General features: G+C 37.4%; 2 protein-coding genes across 3 annotated transcripts; both read left to right on the top strand.

The window, feature by feature from the left end:
- The first annotated feature begins 12,429 nt into the window (after positions 1-12,429).
- LOC106904594 (uncharacterized) lies at positions 12,430-16,989 on the top strand. 2 transcript variants are annotated; one of them, XM_088009395.1, is made up of 9 exons: positions 12,430-12,651; positions 12,848-13,162; positions 13,246-13,479; positions 13,551-13,649; positions 13,825-14,043; positions 14,180-14,521; positions 14,782-15,092; positions 15,219-15,276; positions 15,430-16,989. In XM_088009395.1, the coding sequence occupies exons 1-8, from the start codon at positions 12,597-12,599 to the stop codon at positions 15,246-15,248; spliced, it is 1,605 nt and encodes a 534-aa protein (XP_087865521.1). In that variant the 5' UTR covers positions 12,430-12,596; the 3' UTR covers positions 15,249-15,276; positions 15,430-16,989. The 2 variants fall into 2 exon arrangements, with proteins under 2 accessions (XP_087865521.1, XP_087865519.1); XM_088009393.1 differs by having other exon boundaries at positions 14,782-15,124.
- Positions 16,990-18,141: 1,152 nt separating this feature from the next.
- LOC106904592 (uncharacterized) lies at positions 18,142-23,463 on the top strand. The gene is made up of 9 exons (XM_014969003.2): positions 18,142-18,350; positions 18,547-18,861; positions 18,945-19,178; positions 19,246-19,344; positions 19,522-19,740; positions 19,877-20,218; positions 20,531-20,876; positions 20,972-21,029; positions 21,194-23,463. Exons 1-9 carry the CDS (start codon positions 18,296-18,298, stop codon positions 21,383-21,385), a joined length of 1,860 nt encoding a protein of 619 aa, XP_014824489.2. The 5' UTR covers positions 18,142-18,295; the 3' UTR covers positions 21,386-23,463.
- Positions 23,464-23,994: the final 531 nt, after the last annotated feature.

The raw sequence follows: 23,994 nt of genomic DNA, 5'->3' as shown, positions 1-23,994 counted from the left end.
TAACCTGTATGTATTTTAATCTCACTTTATCACTGGAGAGAAAGAAAGAGTAACACGGTGAAAGGAAGTCAGTAGAAGTGTGTTACAGCAAATTTGTGTAAGAAGGTGCTAAAGAAGGTCAGATGAGCATAAAACTCTAATTTCTCACCCAAACATCCCAAACACTACCAGGTGTAAAAGCACCTCTGTGGATCACCCTGTTTATCGCTTCCATTCTGAAACATGGTGGTGGCTGTATTGTGTTCACAGGGATAGAGGAGCTGATCAGAACTGGTCAATGATCCAATCAGAGGAGTATGGTCTTTAATCAAAGTGTATCCATGAATTAGAATGGTCTAATCTGAGCAAACATCTGAATCAAAAGCCCAACCTGACTGAACCTCTGCTGGTTTGCAAAGAGGAACAGACAAAACCTTCTGTCTCTAGAAACTATAAACATGTTCTGAACGACTGACAGCAGTAATTACTGTCAGAGGTGGTTGTATTGACTCAGAGAGGATGAATATAACTCCATACTTTTTCATTTGAACAATTTAGTTTTCACTCCAGATTTAGAGACACAATGTATTAGTGTGTCATGAAACATTATAATAAAATGAATTGTAGTTTGTGGTTGTGATGTAATGAAATGTAAAAAAAACTCCAGCGGTTGGGATTACTTTGCCAACTGCCTATAATCTCATGTATTTGCAACCAAATGTCGATTAATATATAATGTACAATATAAACTTAAAAGAATCAACAAAAAAAGAAATATTAACGGCGGTTGTCAAACAACAAAAGGTCGAACTGATCCAACTTACCGAAAATGACTGTATAACTGTATTTCATTGTAGCAGTGAAATGTCTCACTTCCCATGCGTCTATGTGAAGAAATCCTTTTGAGATCTCACTCCCAGACGAACGGAAATTTAGTCGGTTTGCAAAAACGAATCCTGCGATATCCTTCGACTCAAATAAAGGAAAAGATCACCAGTTTAAGCGATCAATATAAGTTTGACTTCTTTTGAACCGTTTGCAGGTGCAGTTGGCTCTGTCAAATCCCTCCTATGAAAATGTTTGCCAGCAGGATTTCCCCCCAAATTACAGCCTCTATTTGGTGACAAAACAGGAGAACGAAGAAAATAGACAAAGGAAATACCGGGACCTGTTTACTGCTGCTAAAAAAAGGGGGAGGGGGAATATTTAGATATCTATGATAGGCTTTGTTCTCATCTGCTTATTGCAAAACAATGTGACAGTGTACAGAGCTTGGCATTCTCCAAGTGCCTTTAAATCTCACTAATCTTTCGGTTTGGATTGATGAAAATCCTCTGGAAAACCTCGAAGTAAGCTATTAAACGGTGATCCGCTTGTAAGCCCCCGTGGCCCGGAAAACCTTCTGTGACACTCGGGCCGGCGGATCAAAGCAGATTTCATTGCGATTCTTCCTGTAAACGACGTGATCTCTGAGCTGTAAAGATTAGACGCAGGAAGCGATTTGTGGCGGGACAAATCCACGTTCGTATTGTGCAGCCGACTCTGCCTCTGGCTTTTGTTTGCATAAGGTCTGTTGAAAATGCAGCATACATTTAAGAATATGTCAAAATGGGAAAGCAAATACAAACATTAGCAATATGTTAAAGGACAGAGTTTTTAAAGAACCTCACTGAATATGTGTGTTTTTTCTGTTGTTGTATGATTTATTGTTCATGAAAGATTGGCTGGAGTCAAAAACGATTGTCTTAATAGACTAGTTTCATCTGTGCCCTGATGTTTTCTAAGTTCTCAGCTTGGTATTGACAGACTTGATGTATGAAATTTATGAGTAAAATTGACAATCGTCAGTTTGTGACTATTTAATAAAACATTTTTGAGCTAAAACCATATTTAGAATTCCTCTCTTGTTCCTTTAAGGAACAAGAGAGGGGTATGATGTGTTTTCCAGGAACATAGTTCAATTTTATGGCATAATCAAGTAACTATGTTACCTTCAGTTGTTGAAAGACATTTAACTTACTGATTTAATATCTTGAAATTGGGTCTCTGTCTCTTTAAGAAACTCCTGCTCTTTCTGAAAATCTGCCTTCAGAAAGTCATCACAACATCTCTCCTCTAGTAACCCTTTAACGACATTTTTATCAGCGTTGATCTGAAAAGAAGCTCGTATAATGGAACTGTAAATGCGTAGTTTCACAAGGTGTTTACTAATGTCTGCTGGCTAGTCTGAAGGAGCTGAGCAGGGGAGGAGCTGCTCTGTGAGGCAGAAGCTCGGAAACTGCAGCTCTGAGGAGGAGCTTCGTCCTTGAAGGCGGGGCTAGGTCCACCCAGGCATTTTGATCGGCTGAACGGTTGCCACGGGAGATTAAAGGATTTCTCAAACATTGCATGACTTTCTTAAAGAGGCAGAGGCCTGATTTCAAGGTATTAAATCACCTTGAAATGTTTTTCAAATTTCTTTTCAAGTCATATTTGAGGTATACAGCATCTCTGCAACAACTTAAGGGAGCGTAGTTTCTTGACTGTGCTATAAAATGACACTATGTGGCTGTAAAAACACACAACACTGCCTCTTTAAAGTGCTCACACCTGTGGAGTGTTTTAAAGTAATCACCTACAGCTGAGAACATTATGTTAGCCTAATTTTTTACTTGTCAGTTGCCATGAAAAAGATTAGTTCCATTTGCTAGATGACAAGAATGTGCAAGACTTTACTTTTAAAATGGAAAATCTATTTGCCAGCTGAACGGTGGTGCAGTGGGCAGCAAGAAGATCCTCGGTGTGAAATCCTGACTTCCACAGTTTAAAAACATGACGCGCCTGGTTGTTTGTCTTTTGTGTCTCCAAGATGGACTGTCAGCGGCAACCCTTTTTGGGGTTTGTCCAACGTCATAGCAACTGCAGGAAATAGGTGCCAACCTCTGTAGCCATGACAGAGACAAGCTGTTATGGACAATGGATGGATTTTATTAATTTTTTTTGCATTTCTTTTAGCGTGTATCAGAACTTCTTTTTTAAATTAAATTAATTTGGTAAAACATTTTGGGTATTCTTCCTCTGCCCACAATAGTTTGCTTCTGGCAGAACCGAAGCATCTGAATCAGGTTTTTTTAGGCTGCCTTGCTCACAGGCACCTCTCCAGCTCTGCCCACAAAACATTGACGTTGTTCTCATTAAGAAGAGAAAGCAGTTGGTACCGATAAGTTCAAGAACCCGGCCTGGATGGGATGGCGAAAAGTTGTACTAGTTATTTTTGTTTTAAATTTGACAATAACAAAAAGAAAAGAAAAAAAAGGGTGCTGAGGAGTTTTTATACTTGTCTGCTAAATATTTAGTGGTGGCTTGAAAAAAAAAAAAAACAGTGAATGTTCAGTTTGAGTAAATATACTGTTTAGTTTTTATTTGCCTGGTTTCGGGTCCTGAGCCAGACCTTTTCCAACCATCAACGGAACGCCAACACCTTTTTCCTCTTTCCTTTTCCTCCCATTCTGCCACCTTCGCCTTCATTGCAAGCCAATTGATTGTTTTAATAACTGCAATCAACACAGCTGCGTCTGAGTCACAAAGAGGCAAGAAGAAGAAAAAAAAAACACAAGAAAGGCTTTTTGTTTTACGTGCAGATGATCCGTATGGCCGCCATGACAGCAGAGCGTTAGAGCAAGGCATCGCTGTGGAACATTTGAGTGCAGCGTTCGTCTGTCTTCGATTGTTCAGCGTTTCAGTTGGGAGACTTTAATTTCCTCTTCGGAAATAATTGGGAGGCAGTGAGGGAGTTAATTGTGTTTTTCCGATGATGAATCATAAGGAAGTTTTAGTGGACCCCTCCTGACCACACACGCCACCACACACTCATGAAAGCAAACTGAAAGCACATGCACAAGCCACAAATGCTCCCAAACAAGCAAATCTCCACATATTTTACTAAAATTATCTATCGCTCTGTTATACACAGCCTCGTGCAGAGAAAGATAAAAAAGGGAAATCAAATAGATAAGCAAAGGATCCCACAACATCCAACTCATCCACAATATCGTCCATCTGTTCTTTCCCACTCTTTTTGTTTGTTTGTTTGTTTGTTTCTGATTCAAAAGATTAGAAGCCCAATTAGTAAAGCTCTCACAGCAGGTGTCGCCACGCTGGGAACTGTCCTCTTTTTCCAAAAAGAAGGATTTCTCCCACGTTGTGGCCAGTTTGGGAGCAAAGGATCTGCAGTACTGCTGATCTGCTAACTTTGGCTGAGAAACAATGCAGTGCTGTCTGAAGAGGGGCAACAGACGGAAGTAGCAGAGGTAGTGCTTTGCCCCCTGTGACCCGCACGGTGAGGTGACATCATGGCATCAATCTGGTAGCTTCTAGAAGAAGGAGGAAGTGTCGCTGAGAATCCCAATCACTTTAAGTGATTGGAAGGAGCAGCAGGAAAAGCAAAGTGGAACAAAGTAAAGTTAAACACAATCATTTTGAGTTTAGTTAGATGAGTCCTCTGTTCATGGAGTTGGATTGTTCTTAATTTGGCAATGTGGAAGAAATGCTGTAATTTGACTAGCTTTATTAATCTATTTTATTAGCAAATTTGTCAGTAAAATTTCTGCTTTACTAAAATAAATTCTGTTGGTTTAATAATGTGTTATTTAGTAATAAAACTTTAAAACAACAATAACAAAAAAAAAAAACACGTACTTCCTATTCACTATAAAATGTATCAATCACAGCAATGTTTCATAGGAGCGTTGCGATTGGCTTTAGCAAGAAGTGCTGACCTCTGATTGGCTTGTCAGTTTAAGTCCCACCCCGTAAAATCGGCTCTTCCGAGAAGAAGCCAGAGTGAAGAGACGGACAAGAGCCCCTGCGCGGCTGTAAAGAGAGAAATTGTAAATTTTGAGTGATTTAAAATGACTAAAATTTATTTGTGTCTTCTGAAGTACATTGTGTGATGCAACAGCCACTATTTTGAAGACAAGACGGTCAGGAATATAACTTCTGGCGAAGTCTTGGTGAATTTGAGCAGCTGAGTAAAATGGCTAGCCACCTAGCGCCATTAGCAGTTATGTTTCTGTGTGAAGCGACAAAATGGTGATTCCTCAAGAGCAGTTCTGTGCCTCAATCCATCCATGAGAGGGTCTGACTTTTCTGAGAACTTTGAACCGAGCAATGCGATGGCAATAGTGAAGAGAGCAAAGCTCAGTATTTTTCAGACTTAAATTATCTGAACTACTCTCAGGTATGTTTGTATGTGTGTGTGTGTGTGTGTGCATGGTTGTTTGTCCTGTGTTGCCTTGTGATAGACTTGCAACTTGTCCAGGATGTAACCTGCCTCTCGCCAAATGCTCACTAGACCTGCATAGATGAAAGCAATGCATGTATGGATGTTCATCAGACCAGGAGCATAATCTCCTTGAAGATAAAAAAATAACTCTGAATGTGACAAGCAGCCAACAACACAGATACAAAGCTGGATAAATACAATCTGTCAGGCAGAAGAAACATTGCACAGGTTCTTGTGTAATCACATTGTACTGTCAAGAATATGTTTCAAGTGTTAACAATGTCTTTGACACACACCTGCCTCTAATGGTTTTTATTTAAAAGGACAGCGTGATCACTGTTATTTCACGCTATTAAAGACCAATGCCAATTTTCTGTTGTTTGGCTCAGAACAGATCTGAAGCATGCCTGTGTTAGTTTATGAGTCAAATATACAAGTCTTGTTATTACCTGTTAGCCAGCATGTGATGGCAGAAAGACAGAAATTCTCTCCTGTGTTGAGACTTGTGACCTGGCTTTGCTCCCCTTTTCATCAGACTTCATTATCATCCACAATATAACTGTAATGAAGGCTTTAAAAGTTCAACACAAGCACTGAACAAGATACAGCTTGAAGGGCTGAATGTACGTGGGATCAACGTCAAGCTGCAGCAGCTATAAAAGCTGATGTTGCTTCAGCTTTGTTTTGGGATGTTATTAGGGACTACCATATGGCCTGTTTATTTTAAGCTGTCAGTTCAACATCAGCTACATCTGAAAACAGATATTTTCAGCTCTGCCAACAAGATTTCTATCAGACTGAGATCAGAGTTTTGTGAAGCCCACTACAAAACACTCACTTTGTGTCCTTAAGCCACTTTGTAGGTAATTTTATAGCATGCTAGGGCCATTATCCATTTGGAAGATCCATAAGTGCCCAATCTTTAACTTCTTGTTTTTTTTGTGTTGGTAAAGTCTTTCCTCATGATTCATTAATTGCATGAATTACACCAATACCTTCTGCAGTAAAGCATCTCCACAACATGATGCTGTTACTGCGGATAAAGATACTATATCAGCTTTAGTCACCGTCTTCAATAGATCTTGAGTTTGTGATCCGCACAATTTGCACCAAAGATGGGAATCTTAGGGATTCTGTATATTCATCAAAGTAATTGTTTGAACAGATAAACATGTCAAGTTGGAGATTCATAAACCAATCTTAAGGGAGATGTGCCTTCTGTCAGAACCTTGCAAAGCCATGAAATCCTCATCTGGGCTTTCCCAAATTTCTTAGAAGTATGGTAATTTTAGTTAATGTAAAATTCCAAATTTAGAGAAAGCAATACAATTTTACAAAGTTTTTATTATTTAGACATGTAGAGAAATAAATGTTTTGCTATATTTGATTTACTTAATACAAGATCAATCAGTTTACTCGCCTGTTTAAACACCATGACTTGTCATGTTCTACAGCCCTGTATAAACATTGTTTAATGTTAATATATTAAGGTATTAATTAATGGCACTGACCATTTGTTTGCATTCAATGACAGCAATTTGCTTACTTTACAACTTAAAGTTTATAATAAACACCACCACTTTGATTCACTGTTTTAAATAAACTTATAGTTTTGTTGTGACTTTTACCTATTTATCTGTTAACTTCTAATCTATTCTTATTGTGCTGTACAGTCAGGTGGAATGCAATGACAATATGAATAGTTTCTATTGATGAAATAAACAATCACGATTAAAAGAATTTCCAGTTAAGCAGACAAGTTACCAATCAGTCTTTGTGCTGTAATTTGAGTCAACAAGTGACAAAAATACAAACGGATGAAACCAAGACAGGAAGAAGTTGGATGTAACTGCTGATGTCATGGATGACATGCAAAAGGCTTTGATTAAAAGTAAGTTATGCTGCCCTCTGGAGGTCAAACTAAGTCTCTTCCTCGTTTCTTCTAGGCCTGGCTAAACACATTTAACGTACTCCCACCCTACAAACAGCTGTAGACAACAAGTAAATTGATGGATAGTAAAGGCATGTCTTCCTTTGGCAGCTGGTCTTTATACAACTTTATTATTACTTATCTGATCTCTACTATCAAAATTATACAGAAGTCTGACAGTAGAGAATTCTGCTGTCCATCTTCTCCATCTTCTGGATGTTCATCAAAGTTACTTTTGCTCTCACAAAAATTGTTTAACCAATACCTCCTGCAGTAAAACATCTCCACAACTTGATGCTGTCACTGCTGATAAAGGTAAGTTATCTTTTTTCTTGCAGTCATGCTTGACTCAAGCAACTAAATGTTTTGTTGCTTGTGTGAAGCATGACTGCAAGAAAAAAGATAACTTGTAATTTATAGTCTTCTGTGGTCAATTAAAAATGATTTTCATTGCTTTCTTCAAATGTAGTCCTCAGTATCTCCATGTAATTTGTGAATTATTTAAAGTAAAAACATATTCAGCATGTCAACTTCAAATAGAAAATTTTAGGTGTTTTGCAACAGGTTTATATCACTAAAAGTTTTAAGCATTTGTAAATGTTTCTGGAAAGCCCCAGAAACATTTTCCTGTTTGACAACATAATGTACAAGATATCCTCATATTGAGTTTAGTTTTTAGTTGCTCTTTTTATTTATACATGTCTTTCATAGCTGTCTCAGTTAATTCAATTGATGTCAAATAACTACTGCAGATTATGTGAAATCCACGCCAGAGGTCTGTTTTTACTGACAGTTCAATGATGATACAGGAAGTGACCCAGAGGTGTGAAAACTGTGGTCAGTTGATCTGTCAGATGCAGTGCATTCACACATAACAACAATCACTCTTTAGTTCTACATATCAGTAAATTAGACCAGTTAACAGCAGCTGAAATCCAGTCATAAGAATCAAAATATTTAACAACAGTCATGTTGGTCTCTAAAGCTGGATGTATGTTAATGTTTTACGTTATGCATGTCTCAGGTAAGAACAAGTGTTTTTCTGTACAATTTTAGAGAGGATGTATTTTTGGTTTCGTTTCATAAAAGTCATACAGGATAGGTTTGTGAATCTGATTCATCTTATTCCTATTAATTTCGTTAACATCGTTGTGAGCTTTATTATTTAAATGATAAAATGTGTCAACGTCCTGAGACAGAAAGAAATTAGAGATGAAGGCCGAAATTAAAATTTGATATGGATATTAACTAACTGGTCTTTAACAAGAACAAATCCAATCTCTGTTTCAGGTGTTGAAGGAAAATCAAACAGCCTCTGTGCTTTGAAAGGATCATCAGTGAATCTTGACTGCTCATCTCCACGTTCAGCAGTAAACATCAAATGGTACATTGTGAACATGGATGGCGCGGAATATTTTTATGATGATCTATCTGAACATGAAAATCATGGAAAGTTCAGTCTATTAGAGGAAAATTTCACTCTGACAATCAGAAATCTAACAGAGGATGATGAACAACTTTACTGCTGCAGTGAAACTACTCCTAAATCTGGACCAGACGAAACGGACAGCTCCCTGCAGAACAGCACCCAGCTCAAGGTTATAGGTACAAAGATTTTATTAAATATATTTGAGTCAGTAAACATTATTATTCAACTGATTATTGATGTTCAGGTCACTATTTTTTTTTTAGTTAAATCTTTTTCCTGACCTTATGTAGTTGTCATAGTGTTGACAATTAGTAGCAAAGCACTATAGACCTTTTTTTATATATATCACGCATACATTTAAGATTCAGTGCATTATGTTGACAACTTCACAGCTATAACCAATGGTTGTTATTGTCGGCGAGCAGCTTTTTGTCCTGCAGCAGAGAGCTGGGGACGGGATGTTGCACACATGATGTCACGTTGCAAAGGGTCTGGATTTTTTAAGCAAACTGCTCCACCCTTATCCTCCATTCAATGAAAGTTTCTCACTGTGAAAATCTTATTGCAAACTTTACAACCTAAGTCTGAAATTTTCATGTCTAACATACCAGAACATTTATACTGTTAACAAAATGTAATATCTTAAACTAAGAAACCTGTCCTGTGGCTGCAGGACAGGTTGATAGTCATAATTGATGACTGCATGGTGTTTTATCGTGTAAAGTACTTTTAGCTATCTTGTTGCTGAAAATGTACTATGCAAATAAACTTCACTAAATACTACAATGACTATGCCAATTTCAATTTATTTAGATCTCTAGAACCTATTTTACCAGAAATACTTACTAGCTTTTACTCATCTGTTCACTGATTAGTCCAACTGTCTTCCAGATCTCCTGGTGGATGTGCGACCTGCTGCAGAGGTCACTGAGGGTCAGAGAGTCAAATTGACCTGCAGCACCAGCTGTCCTCTCAGTGAAAACACAAACTACATTTGGTACTTGAACAGTCGGCCTCTGAGTCTGACTAAAACACCAAACAAACATCTGATTATAGATGCAGTTAGCAGTCAGGATGAAGGAAAATACTCCTGTGCTGTAGAGACGATCAGCTCAGCTGGAAAGACTCTGACTGTACTAAGAGGAAGAACAGCAGCAACAGTAAACTGGGGTCCAGTAGCTGCCAAAATCTCAGTATCTCTCCTGGTTTGTTTACTTCTCTCTGTGTTTGTGTTTTTGTAAGTATCACAGCGCTGCTTCTTGACAACATTTTATGTTAATAAACCTATGGTGCATAATTTATCTCAGTTTATCTATTTTACCAACCAGGAAGTTGAGGACCTTCTGTCAGTCTTTCAGAAGTGAAGCTGCCATCAACATGGAGGAGGTAAGGCTACATCTGGTACTGTGGAAAAGGTCACCCTCATAAATGCTTTTTTTCTTCAGATTTGTTATCTCTTACTGCGCTTTTATTTTATTGTTTCAAGAATGATATAATTTTGGGTTGAATTTAAAATATATATATTTTTTGTCTTTCATTAGATAAACTCTGACCCCATTTATGCAGATATTCAAGCTTAAGTCAGCCAGCGACGAACAAAACTAATCCTCTTCCCTCCAGCAACATACAGTTTCAAGAAATATTGTTTACTGTGTTATGGTCAAACAACAACAAACATACTAATAAACACAAATTTATTAGTGTTGTAAATTTGGTCATTTTTTGTGTTGTCTGTCTATTTTGGTTTATTCATTTCTAGTGGTTTTAGTGGTGTAATGTTTATCCATAGGTTTTATTTGTTGACTCTGTTAAAAGTGCTCTTTGAAGAATTGATTGACTGAAATTCAGAATATTAGTGTTCATCATAAGTTATCAGTACACCTTAATTATGGACACAGTTTGTAACAGTGTGATGAATGTGTTACTTTATAGAAAATTACAGCAAAAACAGGAAAATCAAATGTTAGTTGATCAAATCTTTGTTTCAGGTGTCGAAGGAAAACCAAACAGCGTCTTTGCTTTGAAAGGTTCATCAGTGAATCTGAGCTGCTCAGCTCCACGTTCAGCTGCAAACATCAGATGGTACATTGTGAACAAGAGTGGTGCAGAAAATGTTTATCAGGATATATCCGCACATAAAGATCATGAAAGGTTCATAATTTCAGAAGATAATTTCACTCTGACAATCAGAGGTCTACCAGAGTGTGAGAGAAATATTTACTGCTGCAGTGAAACTGTTCCTAAAATGAAACCAAATGAAACCGACAGCTGTCAGCAGAACAGCATTCAGCTCAGAGTTATAGGTATGGAGACAAATATTAAATATATTTGAGTTATAAATGTACTGATTAGTAAATTTATTCTTCTTTTATCAACAATATCTCAGACCTTCAGGTAAAGGTGTTTCCTGCCTCTGAGGGACAGAAAGTGACTCTGATGTGCTCAAGCAGCTGTTCTCTGACTGAAAGCCCTGCAGCCTTCATCTGGTACCAGAACGGAGAGTTCCTCTATGAGGACTGGTCCCCCTGGTACCAAGAGCTGGTCAGCAGTGACCAGGCAGTCAGATACTCCTGTGCTATCAAAGGCTACGAGGATCTCAGAGCTCCTGACGTCTCAGTGGGTCAGTGAGCAAGATTAGTTTCTTTTCTACCTCTTCTGGTCAGACACTTCCTGATCTCTGGTTCTGCTCAGATTCTGTCTCAGGGAGCTGCTTCAGTGTGACCTACGCTGGAGGCAGGATGTGTTCCTACAAATCAGAGAAACAGTCCTGCTCCATCACATTTCCTACAGGTGATGACACAGTCTGCTGGTTTTACATCTGCTCTAATTGCTCTAAAGTAATTGTAGAAATATTAATACTTTATCAACCTGATCACACTATCTACTTACAATAGTCTTTAAAATTCAATAATGTGTCTGATTATCATAAAAAGTAAATACTAAAACATGTTCATTATGTCCCAACAGAAGTTCGTATTGAAAGGACAGAATCACACAACAACCATTTCAAGATGACCTGCAGCTCCAGCTGTTCTCTGACTGACAATAAAACTTCATTTCAGTTGTATAAAAACACAGAAAGTGGTGAACAGAACGTTAATCAAAACTCTTCAGTTCTCATCTCATCACCAGAGAGCTTCTTCTGTACAGTGAAGGATCATCATGATCATTGTGGGCTTTTTCTGTCTGAACAGTTTCATCACTTCTTCTTGCTTCTCCTCTGTGCTCGTAGAAGAAGAACACTGGAAAATCTCCATTATAAACCCTGTACACCTCATACAGACAGCAGATAAAAACGTCAGAGATAAGGTCAAGTGATGCTACATTTATGATAGGCTGATAAAGTATTTTCTTCATTGTTTGTTATTATTACATTTTGTGCTTGTTTTGTTTGGATCAAACTAGTCGGTCATGATATGTTCAGTCATTTTAATCTAATTAACCACGCAGTAATTACTTTTTTACCCTCTTCTGCTATTGACTTGTAAACTTTTGAGCCCAGTCCTCTACATCACATAACACACATCATGTCTGTTTTTCTGTTTCCAAAGCACCTTCTTCTCCAAAAACATGTTTGGTGTCAATTTCTTGTTTCTGTGATTCTAGAGCTACTGTCAGTGAGTTTGTAAAGATTATGTAAACATGTAGCTCTGTGTCTTTGTGTTATTTTAAAAACAGGAGCAACTCAAATAAAACATGAAGTTTTAATAATATATGAATTTTATAGGACATTATCCTGAATCAGTAACAGAAGTAGTGATGCAGTGTCTCCGGATTTCCACTAGAGGTCTCCTCTTTCAGACAGGAAAATGATAAAGTAGGAAGTAACTGTCAAGTTTATCAGACAGATTCACATGAAGCAGCTTTTATTAGACGCTGTTGAGCTGAACTGTTCTTCTTTTGACTATTTTAATAACCTTTCATTAAACTGCAGCTGGAATAAAGCAAATAAATTAATTCTATCATTATTTTAATAGCAGAATTCAACAACAGTGATGTTTTTATCAGCATCTGGATGTTTGTTGATGGTTTATATTCTCTGCATCTCAGGTACGTAGAACTGCTTTAGCTTTTTAAATTTAATTATGTAAGTTTGTGATCAAACATAGGTTTGACTTGTTGAACCTTAATGCAGCATTTAGAAATATGGACATAGTTTGTAACAGTGTGATGAATGTGTTACTTTATAGAAAATTACAGCAAAAACAGGAAAATCAAGTGTTAGTTGATCAAATCTTTGTTTCAGGTGTCGAAGGAAAACCAAACAGTGTCTTTGCTTTGAAAGGTTCATCAGTGAATCTGAGCTGCTCAGCTCCACATTCAGCTGCAAACATCAGATGGTACATTGTGAACAAGATTGATGCAGAAAATGTTTATCAGGATATATCCGCACATAAAAATCATGAAAAGTTCATAATTTCAGAAGATAATTTCACTCTGACAATCAGAGATCTACCAGAGTGTGAGAGAAATATTTACTGCTGCAGTGAAACTGTTCCTAAAATGAAACCAAATGAAACCGACAGCTGTCAGCAGAACAGCATTCAGCTCAGAGTTATAGGTATGGAGACAAATATTAAATATATTTGAGTTATAAATGTACTGATTAGTAAATTTATGCTTCTTTTATCAACAATATCTCAGACCTTCAGGTAAAGGTGTTTCCTGCCTCAGAGGGACAGAAAGTGACTCTGATGTGCTCAAGCAGCTGTTCTCTGACTGAAAGCCCTGCAGCCTTCATCTGGTACCAGAACGGAGAGTTCCTCTATGAGGACTGGTCCCCCTGGTACCAAGAGCTGGTCAGCAGTGACCAGGCAGTCAGATACTCCTGTGCTATCAAAGGCTACGAGGATCTCAGAGCTCCTGACGTCTCAGTGGGTCAGTGAGCAAGTTTAGTTTCTTTTCTATCTCTTCTGGTCAGACACTTCCTGATCTCTGGTTCTGTTCAGATTCTGTCTCAGGGAGCTGCTTCAGTGTGACCTACGCTGGAGGCAGGATGTGTTCCTACAAATCAGAGAAACAGTCCTGCTCCATCACATTTCCTACAGGTGATGACACAGTCTGCTGGTTTTACATCTGCTCTAATTGCTCTAAAGTAATTGTAGAAATATTAATACTTTATCAACCTGATCACACTATGTACTTACAATAGTCTTTAAAATTCAATAATGTGTCTAATCAACATAAAAAGTAAATATTAAAATGGTCATTATGTCCCAACAGAAGTTCGTGTTGAAAGGACAGAATCACACAACAACCATTTCAAGATGACCTGCAGCTCCAGCTGTTCTCTGACTGACAATAAAACTTCATTTCAGTTGTATAAAAACACAGAAAGTGGTGAACAGAACGTTAATCAAAACTCTTTAGTTCTCATTTCAGTACCAGAGAGCTTCTTCTGTACAGTGAAGGATCATCATGATCTGCTTTCTAATGAAGTTTGTGAGTATGAATGCATCTGTAGTGTTGATATAATGATTAAAACAGACAGAATACCATTGTTTATTATAAATTTCTGTTTATTCAGAAGCATTTTAATTTGAACAATAATTTTCATGCATCATTCTCTCATATTCAGGTGCTGATGGCAGCGACTGCTGGAGTGTGAGTTATGACAGCAGGAGAATCTGTGGCCTGAAAGGTTCATCAGTGAACATCTCCAGCAAATACTCACATCCTGAACACCAGCAGCCACAGACTAAACGCTGGTATAAAGTGAAGATAAATACAAAGCTGGAAGAAGAAGAACTGGTGGAGAATAAAGGAGATGTGAATTATCAGGATGACATGAGGAACCAACACATCCTCAGATTAAACAACCTGGAGGAGAAAAACTCAGGAGAATACGAGTTCAGAATGAAAACAGAGCAACGGAAAGGGAAATCAATTCAATTTCCTGGAGTTACTCTGATAGTAACAGGTAAATATGATGATATTTCAAATTAGTTTTTATAAGCAAGTTGTCAGCAAACTCTTTTTTTGGTAAACTCAGAATCAGACAAATTCCCTAGTTGATTTCTCTGATGAACTCAAACGTATTTGTTGTTATAATTAATTACATTTATTAGATAGAAAACATTAAACCTAATTCCAGTGTAGTTCAATGTATTGAGCCCACCTAATAAAGTCTATTCACTAAATGTTCCCTTTCATTCTCTGTCCACTCTCTCCATCTTCCAGATCTCCTGGTGGATGTGCGACCTGCTGCAGAGGTCACTGAGGGTCAGAGAGTCACTTTGACCTGCAGCACCAGCTGTCCTCTCAGTGAAAACACAAACTACATTTGGTACTTGAACAGTCGGCCTCTGAGTCTGACTAAAACACCAAACAAACATCTGATTATAGATGCAGTTAGCAGTCAGGATGAAGGAAACTACTCCTGTGCTGTAGAGACGATCAGCTCAGCTGGAAAGACTCTGACTGTACTAAGAGGAAGAACAGCAGCAACAGTAAACTGGGGTCCAGCTGCCAGATTCTCAGTATCTCTCCTGGTTTGTTTACTTCTCTCTGTGTTTGTGTTTTTGTGAGTATCACAGCGCTGCTTCTGGTCAACATTTTACATAAATTATGAATCTGAACTGGATGATTTATCTCAGTTTATCTATTTTACCAACCAGGAAGTTGAGGACCTTCAGTCAGTCTTCTAGAAGTGAAGCTGCCATCAACATGGAGGAGGTAAGGCTGCATAATCTGGTTCTTTGGAAAAATATCCATCCCATCATCTGTGTCTGTTCAGATGTGTGTTCATATTCCTGTGCATTATTTTACTTTCTTATGAGGGATAAAATTTTCAGTTGAATTAAATAAGTTGTCTTTTTTTTTCATTAGATAAACTCTGACCTCCTTTATGAAAATGTTCAAGCTAAAGTCAGTCAGCAACAAACAACATAAATCATCTTCCCTTCAGCATCATACAGTTTGAAGAACAAGAGGATGTCTTCTGTACATTAAGAATAATATTTCCCAATGCCTTTGATCAAAACAACAATAAACGTAAAAGAAATTCTGTAAATAAATTTAAAGTTCTCTGCAAATAAATGCAAACCACCCAGCACCATAATTGTTGCTGAATTAGATCCAGATTGTTTCAGCTTATTGCACTTTAAGAATCTGGAACATGTTTTTCTAACAATGAAGCAACAAAAACAGAGAAAAAAAAAATCAGTGTCTGGATTTATTTCATTTCATTTTATTTTGCTCTACTTTGACAACGATGGCTTCTAAATGATTTAGATGTTTATACAACCATATTATTGTTCCTTATTCATGATTTCCATTTCTGTCTCTGGCAGATTTGCTCATTTGTTGTTGATTTGTACTGGTTGTAAATAACAATAACAAAGGTAGAAAAAAGTAATCAAGTATTTTTATTGAGTTCTTTATGCTTCACATAAACTTGACATTATAAGAGGAATGTTTATGCTTTTAGAGTCAGAAATGAAAAGAAGGATAAATTTAATCAAGATTGAGGTGCTGGTGGTTCAAAGTACAGCAACAGAAATGTTACTGTTCCATGTTTTTCTCTTTAAATGCTAAATGTAAATTCTGACACTTGGCTGCATAATTGACGACAATACGGACACAACATTTAATGTATTAACAAAACTATGTATAATGAAGAAACCAGGTCAAAAAGCAGCTCAGTCAGCTGCCATTCATCCATATGGAGAAGCTCTGAGAAAGGAAAAGGTTGACTACATGCTTTTAAAGACAGAATTTGGGTTTTAAAGTCATACTCAGTCATCCTCTGTCTCAATCAGCAGAAACCTTTAGCCACCTGCTGTTTACCAAAGAAATCACACTATTGGATAAAATCACCCTGAGATCAGATCAGCAGTAATACATGACATTACCATACAAGTGTTTTAACATTTACAATTGATGAGTTGATCTGCCTCTCTATTGAATTTCATCGAAGTCTCATAAGTAATCCTTCTATCTAGTTTGACCGTTTCTGTTGGTTTTAGTGGTTTCATGTTTGTCATTTTTTCCTTCGTTCAAAACTGCTCTGTGTAATGGAAAATTGTATAATATTCCCCTCACCCCTCTTCTGCTTTAGGTTATCTGCATAGTCTAGTCATGAGATTGGTCAAGAGACCTCTTCAGTGTCATAACGGCCAACATACAACTTATCTGCCCTCGTTAGCATCAAAGAACAACCTCCTTTCCTTAACAATAGACAAATGGCCAGACCATCTGTGTTGGGCTCCACAGAGTCCCTGGTACATCACAATCACAGATTCACACCTCTTGTCCAATCAAGTCTCTCTTCTCTGACCAGAACCTATAAAAGGAAGCCAGATCCAGAGCAGACTTGACATGTTCATTTGACTCTGTATTTCTGTTCTCATCTTGCAAGGTTTTAATAAATTTCTTATTTGCTTCTCATCCAGACTCTTGTTAAAGTATTTTTTCTAAAACACTCTGTGATTCACAAGAAGGAACAGGCCATATATTCTCTCACATTTTAAGGTTCATATTTTTTTTTAGAAAAAAAATGCAAAGATTTTATCTGCAAAGACAAACAGGAATCTGACTAATGAACAGATGGATAATGTGAACAATTTATAAATGCATGAAAACAAATGGAGAAAATGCAGAAAACAAGCAGCACATATGTGCAAGGAAGAACTTGTAGTTCATTCCTGCAGCTCTACAGAATAATGTAAATAACCTTCAGTGGTTTGGCAGCGATACTTTTGATCAAATCTGCAAAGAGGCAAAAGCTCTGATGCTTAATTGGTGTTTTAAATGTGTATGTGTGAAGATTGTGAGATGGAAACCATGATGGCATTTTTAGTTCAACTTATCAAATATGACTAAGAGGTTTTCTTCCAAAGAAGAGGGAAAATGGCAGCTGAAACTGACACATTGTGGGCTTTTTCTGTCTGAACATTTTCATCACTTCTTCTTGCTTCTCCTCTGTGCTCGTAGAAGAAGAAAACTGGAAAATCTCCATTATAAACCCTGTACACCTCATACAGACAGCAGATAAAAACGTCAGAGATAAGGTCAAGTGATGCTACATTTATGATAGGCTGATAAAGTATTTTCTTCATTGTTATTATTACATTTTGTGCTTGTTTTGTTTGGATCAAACTAGTCGGTCATGATATGTCCAGTCATTTTAATCTAATTAACCACGCAGTAATTACTTTTTTACCCTCTTCTGCTATTGACTTGTAAACTTTTGAGCCCAGTCCTCTACATCACATAACACACATCATGTCTGTTTTTCTGTTTCCTCTGCACCTTCTTCTCCAAAAACATGTTTGGTGACTATTTCTTGTTTCTGTGATTCTAGAGCTACTGTCAGTGAGTTTTGTAAAGATTATGTAAACATGTAGCTCTGTGTCTTTGTGTTATTTTAAAAACAGGAGCAACTCAAATAAAACATGAAGTTTTAATAATATATGAATTTTATAGGACATTATCCTAAATCAGTAACAGAAGTAGTGATGCAGTGTCTCCGGTTTTCCACTAGAGGTCTCCTCTTTCTGACAGGAAAATGATGAAGTAGGAAGTGACTGTCAAGTTTATCAGACAGATTCACATGAAGCAGCTTTTATTAGACGCTGTTGAGCTGAACTGTTCTTCTTTTGACTATTTTAATAACCTTTCATTAAACTGCAGCTGGAATAAGGCAAATAAATTAATTCTATCATTATTTTAATAGCAGAATTCAACAACAGTGATGTTTTTATCAGCATCTGGATGTTTGTTGATGGTTTATATTCTTTGCATCTCAGGTACGTAGAACTGCTTTAGCTTTTTAAATTTAATTTTGTAAGTTTGTGTTCAAACATAGATTTGACTTGTTGAACCTTAATGCAGCATTTAGAAATATGGACATAGTTTGTAACAGTGTGATGAATGTGTTACTTTATAGAAAATTACAGCAAAAACAGGAAAATCAAATGTTAGTTGATCAAATCTTTGTTTCAGGTGTCGAAGGAAAACCAAACAGCGTCTTTGCTTTGAAAGGTTCATCAGTGAATCTGAGCTGCTCAGCTCCACATTCAGCTGCAAACATCAGATGGTACATTGTGAGCAAGAGTGGTGCAGAAAATGTTTATCAGGATATATCCGCACATAAAAATCATGAAAAGTTCATAATTTCAGAAGATAATTTCACTCTGACAATCAGAGGTCTACCAGAGTGTGAGAGAAATCTTTACTGCTGCAGTGAAACTGTTCCTAAAATGAAACCAAATGAAACCGACAGCTGTCAGCAGAACAGCATTCAGCTCAGAGTTATAGGTATGGAGACAAATATTAAATATATTTGAGTTATAAATTTACTGATTAGTAAATTTATTCTTCTTTTATCAACAATATCTCAGACCTTCAGGTAAAGGTGTTTCCTGCCTCAGAGGGACAGAAAGTGACTCTGATGTGCTCAAGCAGCTGTTCTCTGACTGAAAGCCCTGCAGCCTTCATCTGGTACCAGAACGGAGAGTTCCTCTATGAGGACTGGTCCTCCTGGTACCAAGAGCTGGTCAGCAGTGACCAGGCAGTCAGATACTCCTGTGCTATCAAAGGCTACGAGGATCTCAGAGCTCCTGACGTTTCAGTGGGTCAGTGAGCAAGATTAGTTTCTTTTCTATTCTGGTCAGACACTTCCTGATCTCTGGTTCTGTTCAGATTCTGTCTCAGGGAGCTGCTTCAGTGTGACCTACGCTGGAGGCAGGATGTGTTCCTACAAATCAGAGAAACAGTCCTGCTCCATCACATTTCCTGCAGGTGATGACACAGTCTGCTGGTTTTACATCTGCTCTAATTGCTCTAAAGTAATTGTAAAAATATTTATACTTTATCAACCTGATCACACTATCTACTTAGAATAGTCTTTAAAATTCAATAATGTGTCTGATTAACATAAAAAGTAAATATTAAAACATGTTCATTATGTCCCAACAGTAGTTCGTGTTGAAAGGACAGAATCACACAACAGCCATTCCAAGATGACCTGCAGCTCCAGCTGTTCTCTGACTGACAATAAAACTTCATTTCAGTTGTATAAAAACACAGAAAGTGGTGAACAGAACGTTAATCAAAACTCTTCAGTTCCCATCTCATCACCAGAGAGCTTCTTCTGTACAGTGAAGGATCATCATGATCTGCTTTCTAATGAAGTTTGTGAGTATGAATGAATCTGTAGTGTTGATATAATGATTAAAACAGACAGAATACCATTGTTTATTATAAATTTCTGTTTATTCAGAAACATTTTAATTTGAACAATAATTTTCATGCATCATTCTCTCATATTCAGGTGCTGATGGCAGCGACTGCTGGAGTGTGAGTTATGACAGCAGGAGAATCTGTGGCCTGAAAGGTTCATCAGTGAACATCTCCAGCAAATACTCACATCCTGAACTCCAGCAGCCACAGACTAAACGCTGGTATAAAGTGAAGATAAATACAAAGCTGGAAGAAGAAGAACTGGTGGAGAATAAAGGAGATGTGAATTATCAGGATGACATGAGGAACCAACACATCCTCAGATTAAACAACCTGGAGGAGAAAAACTCAGGAGAATACGAGTTCAGAATGAAAACAGAGCAACGGAAAGGGAAATCAATTCAATTTCCTGGAGTTACTCTGATAGTAACAGGTAAATATGATGATATTTTATATGTAATTGTTTCCCATCTAAATGTGTTGCTGTTACACTACATTGTGAAAATGTTCATGTTACAAAATTTAAAATGTAAGTCTGGAATTTTTATGTTTAGCAAAACATAACGTTTGTACATTTAATTAACATTTCATATCTTAAATATGACAATAACCCATCCTGTAGCTGGAGGTAATTCATAATAAAATTACTAAACTACAATTTAGTTACATCTCTTGAGTCTATTTTCATAGAACCACTGACTAAATGTTACTCATCTGTTCACTGATTAGTCCAACTGTCTTCCAGATCTCCTGGTGGATGTGCGACCTGCTGCAGAGGTCACTGAGGGTCAGAGAGTCACTTTGACCTGCAGCACCAGCTGTCCTCTCAGTGAAAACACAAACTACATTTGGTACTTGAACAGTCGGCCTCTGAGTCTGACTAAAACACCAAACAAACATCTGATTATAGATGCAGTTAGCAGTCAGGATGAAGGAAACTACTCCTGTGCTGTAGAGACGATCAGCTCAGCTGGAAAGACTCTGACTGTACTAAGAGGAAGAACAGCAACAACAGCAAACTGGACACCCGCAGCTGCAGGACTCTCCGTCTTTCTTTTGGTCCTGGTACCTTTGGCTGTTTTCTTGCATAGGTGATTATTACAGCCCTGTTAGTAATTATCAACATATTTTACTCACTGTGAACTCCAGCTTCATTATTTATGTATTTATCAATTTCACCAACCAGGAAATTCAAGCCCTCTCATCAGTCTTCTAAAAGTGAACCTGTCAACAATATGGATGAGGTAAACCTGTTTTTTCTGCTCCTTTCCTTATCCGTATATTGTCCTATTAACATTAAGATGTTTCTTTTCACTCAGAAGTGTTACCAAACGCTATACCTTTATGTCACTTTAAGAGTGAAGATTTGCTCACTTGAATTAAAAATTTTGTATTTATTTTTCCTTAGATAAATACTGGTCGTATGTATGAGGAGATTGCAGCTCAACCAGCAGAACAGGAACTTCATTACAGCCAGATACCTTTGGACAAAATAAACCCCATTTACTCCAGCTTCCAGCACCATGAAGAGCAAGAGCATGTCTCCTATTCTGTGGTCAAAACAGGAACAAGCACAAATTCAGATTCAACTAGAGTCTAATCATGTGTTGTGTTGTTTTTTTAACTTTCAAGACAAAGTTTAATTGTGGTTAAAAGGACAGTGTTATTAATAAACAAACATAAAATATATTGCATGTGCCTGCAACCTGGTGTTCACTTCAGGCATAAAGGTTTGTTTCTGTATTCAATCAACCAATCAATCAAATTGTACCTCACATTTCAGCAACAGGGCATTTCAAAGAGCTTTACATCATAAAACCACAAAGTCAAGCAACATAGAATCAACAATTGAAAGAATACATTAAGTCAAGTGTCATCATTAAATTCTTAGTCCATTATACTTCAGAGGCAAATCTAACCAGCTGGGTTTTTAGTCTAGATTTCAAGGCACTCAGTGTTTCAGCTGTTTTACAGTTTTCTGGAAGTTTGTTCCAGATTTGTGGTGGATTGAAGCTGAATGTTGCTTGTTCATGTTTGGTTCTGGTTCTGGGGATGGAGAGCAGACCATAACCTTGGGGGTCTGGACGGTTGACACAACAACTGTTGTTCGGATTGCGGGGCTGTGCTTCAGGCAGATGATGGTCGTGTCCTGTGCCCTGCCTGCCTCAGGCATGATCACCTGGTTGAAGCCTGTCAGACAACTGATGAACTGCAGCTACATGCCCCATGCGGTGAATGTGGCTTGACTGGCCCAGTTACACCCCATGTGTGTAAATGACCTTCCGCCTTCTGGTCTGGTGGCCAGTCCTAGGCACTCTAAGCGCAGAACTGAGGCCACAATCTCTGGCTCCTCCTAAGAAGAGGCAGTCTAAGTCTGATAAGGGCCGTTCTCCTTCGACACTTAAGGTATATGTAATGGCTATATCAACTAGTCATGCTGACCTTGATGGCTGTACAGTCGGACCCATAATCTGATTTCCTAACCCTGACCCATTTCTTACTTGTTCTGATATCTACTATATAAGAGCTTAAATTGGCAGTATTATATATTTTCACATGCTGCCATTTTATAGCACAATCAAGTAACTATGTCACCTTCAGTTGTTCTAAAAATGCTTTATATATTAAATGTCTTAAAATAAATTTGACTTCTTAACTTAAGGCCTTGAAACTGGGCCTGTACCTCTTTAAGAAACTCCTGCAAAGATAGCTTTTGGTATCTTTGCCAATTTTATATTTATCTTATTATTAAACTTAAATTTATTTTCTATTTTTATCTACCTGTGGTGTTGTTTGTTGTGAAACACTTTGGTCAGCTGAGACTGTTGTAAATGTGCTGTATAAATAAATTGTACTTTTACTTTGCTCTTTCCGAAACTCCACCTTTATAAAGTGATCACAACACTCCTTTATTAAACCTTTCACATTGTAAAACCTTTAATAATGTCTTTATCAGCGTTACACTGGGAAGTAGCTTGTATAATGAGCTCAGCAGATGTTCCACCAGATGTTTGCTAATTGCCTGTAGCTAGTCTGAAGGAGCTGAGTGGGGGAGTTCCAGGGCTGCACTGTGAGGCAGAGCTCAGAAGCTGCAGCTCAGAGAAGGAGCTAGGAGCTTTGACCTCGAACGTGGAGCTAGCTCCACCCAGGCGATTTGAACAGCTGGTTGCCATGGAGATTAAAGGATTTCTCAAACATGCATGAATGAATCAAAGCAAAACTCCTGGTATGTTTTGATGAGGGAATAACATTATAACATGATGTAAAGCTCAAAATACATAAAACTGCCCCTTTAACAAGAGTTCTGCCCTTAAGTTTATGTGAAGTATAAAACATCCTGGCCAGAAAAGAATGTGATCCCAATCTTGCCAACTTGAGCAAAAGAACTACTTTGTTCTTGTGGAGTATTGACCTTAATGAGTCCGTTTTCATGAGGAGCTTTAAAGATAAAACCAGTTGACACACTGGGAGAACAATTATTTTCTGTCACCTTGGTAACCCAGTATTTTACTGCTAGAAGTTCATTCTATTTATTGCTTCTATTTAAAATTATTTAATCTTAGCTGTGATCTGAGAATGTAATGATGTGGCTTAACATGAGAGACAAGTGTGAAATGGACATCCAGAAACATACAATTTTGATACAAATATACTGAATTAAACATATACTTTTGTGAACATTTGTATCTATTTTTTTTAATCTTGTTTATTTTAACATCTGGTCAGCATTTGCCCAATAACTCTTAAAGTCAGACCCAGTGCACCAATGAAAACACTTACTGGACGTAAGCTGCCTTTTTGAGGAAGTGAAACCAGAGACTTTTTCATTAGAACTCTGTCACACTAACAACAAAAAACAAAGTGAATAAGACTTTTCAAGGCAAAAATTTCTTCTTCTTCTTCTTCTTCTCCTTCTTCCTCTTCTTCAAATTTGTTTTAAGAAGATAAAGACAAATTTCAATATGCTGTTGATACATGCTTTCATCACACGCCTGACCACTAATCCGGAAATATTTTTTATCTGATTCTGAAACCAAAACTGATGCATCAACAACATGTTGCAGAAGTTCATTTTGTGTAGTTTTTAAGTTTCCCGTTTTCTTAATGTTATAAAGGAATATAACTTTTCTTTTTTAGGTAAAGTTATTGAAAATAAGAGTTTCAGATCTTTAGAAAATGTTCAGAAATGTGCATTATTTTAGGAGGGAA

The sequence above is a fragment of the Poecilia mexicana genome, unplaced genomic scaffold (assembly GCF_051168715.1).
Source record: "Poecilia mexicana isolate PSO_F unplaced genomic scaffold, ASM5116871v1 scaffold_2, whole genome shotgun sequence".
NCBI lineage: Eukaryota > Metazoa > Chordata > Actinopteri > Cyprinodontiformes > Poeciliidae > Poecilia > Poecilia mexicana.
This window is presented reverse-complemented; position numbering and strand designations above follow the sequence as displayed.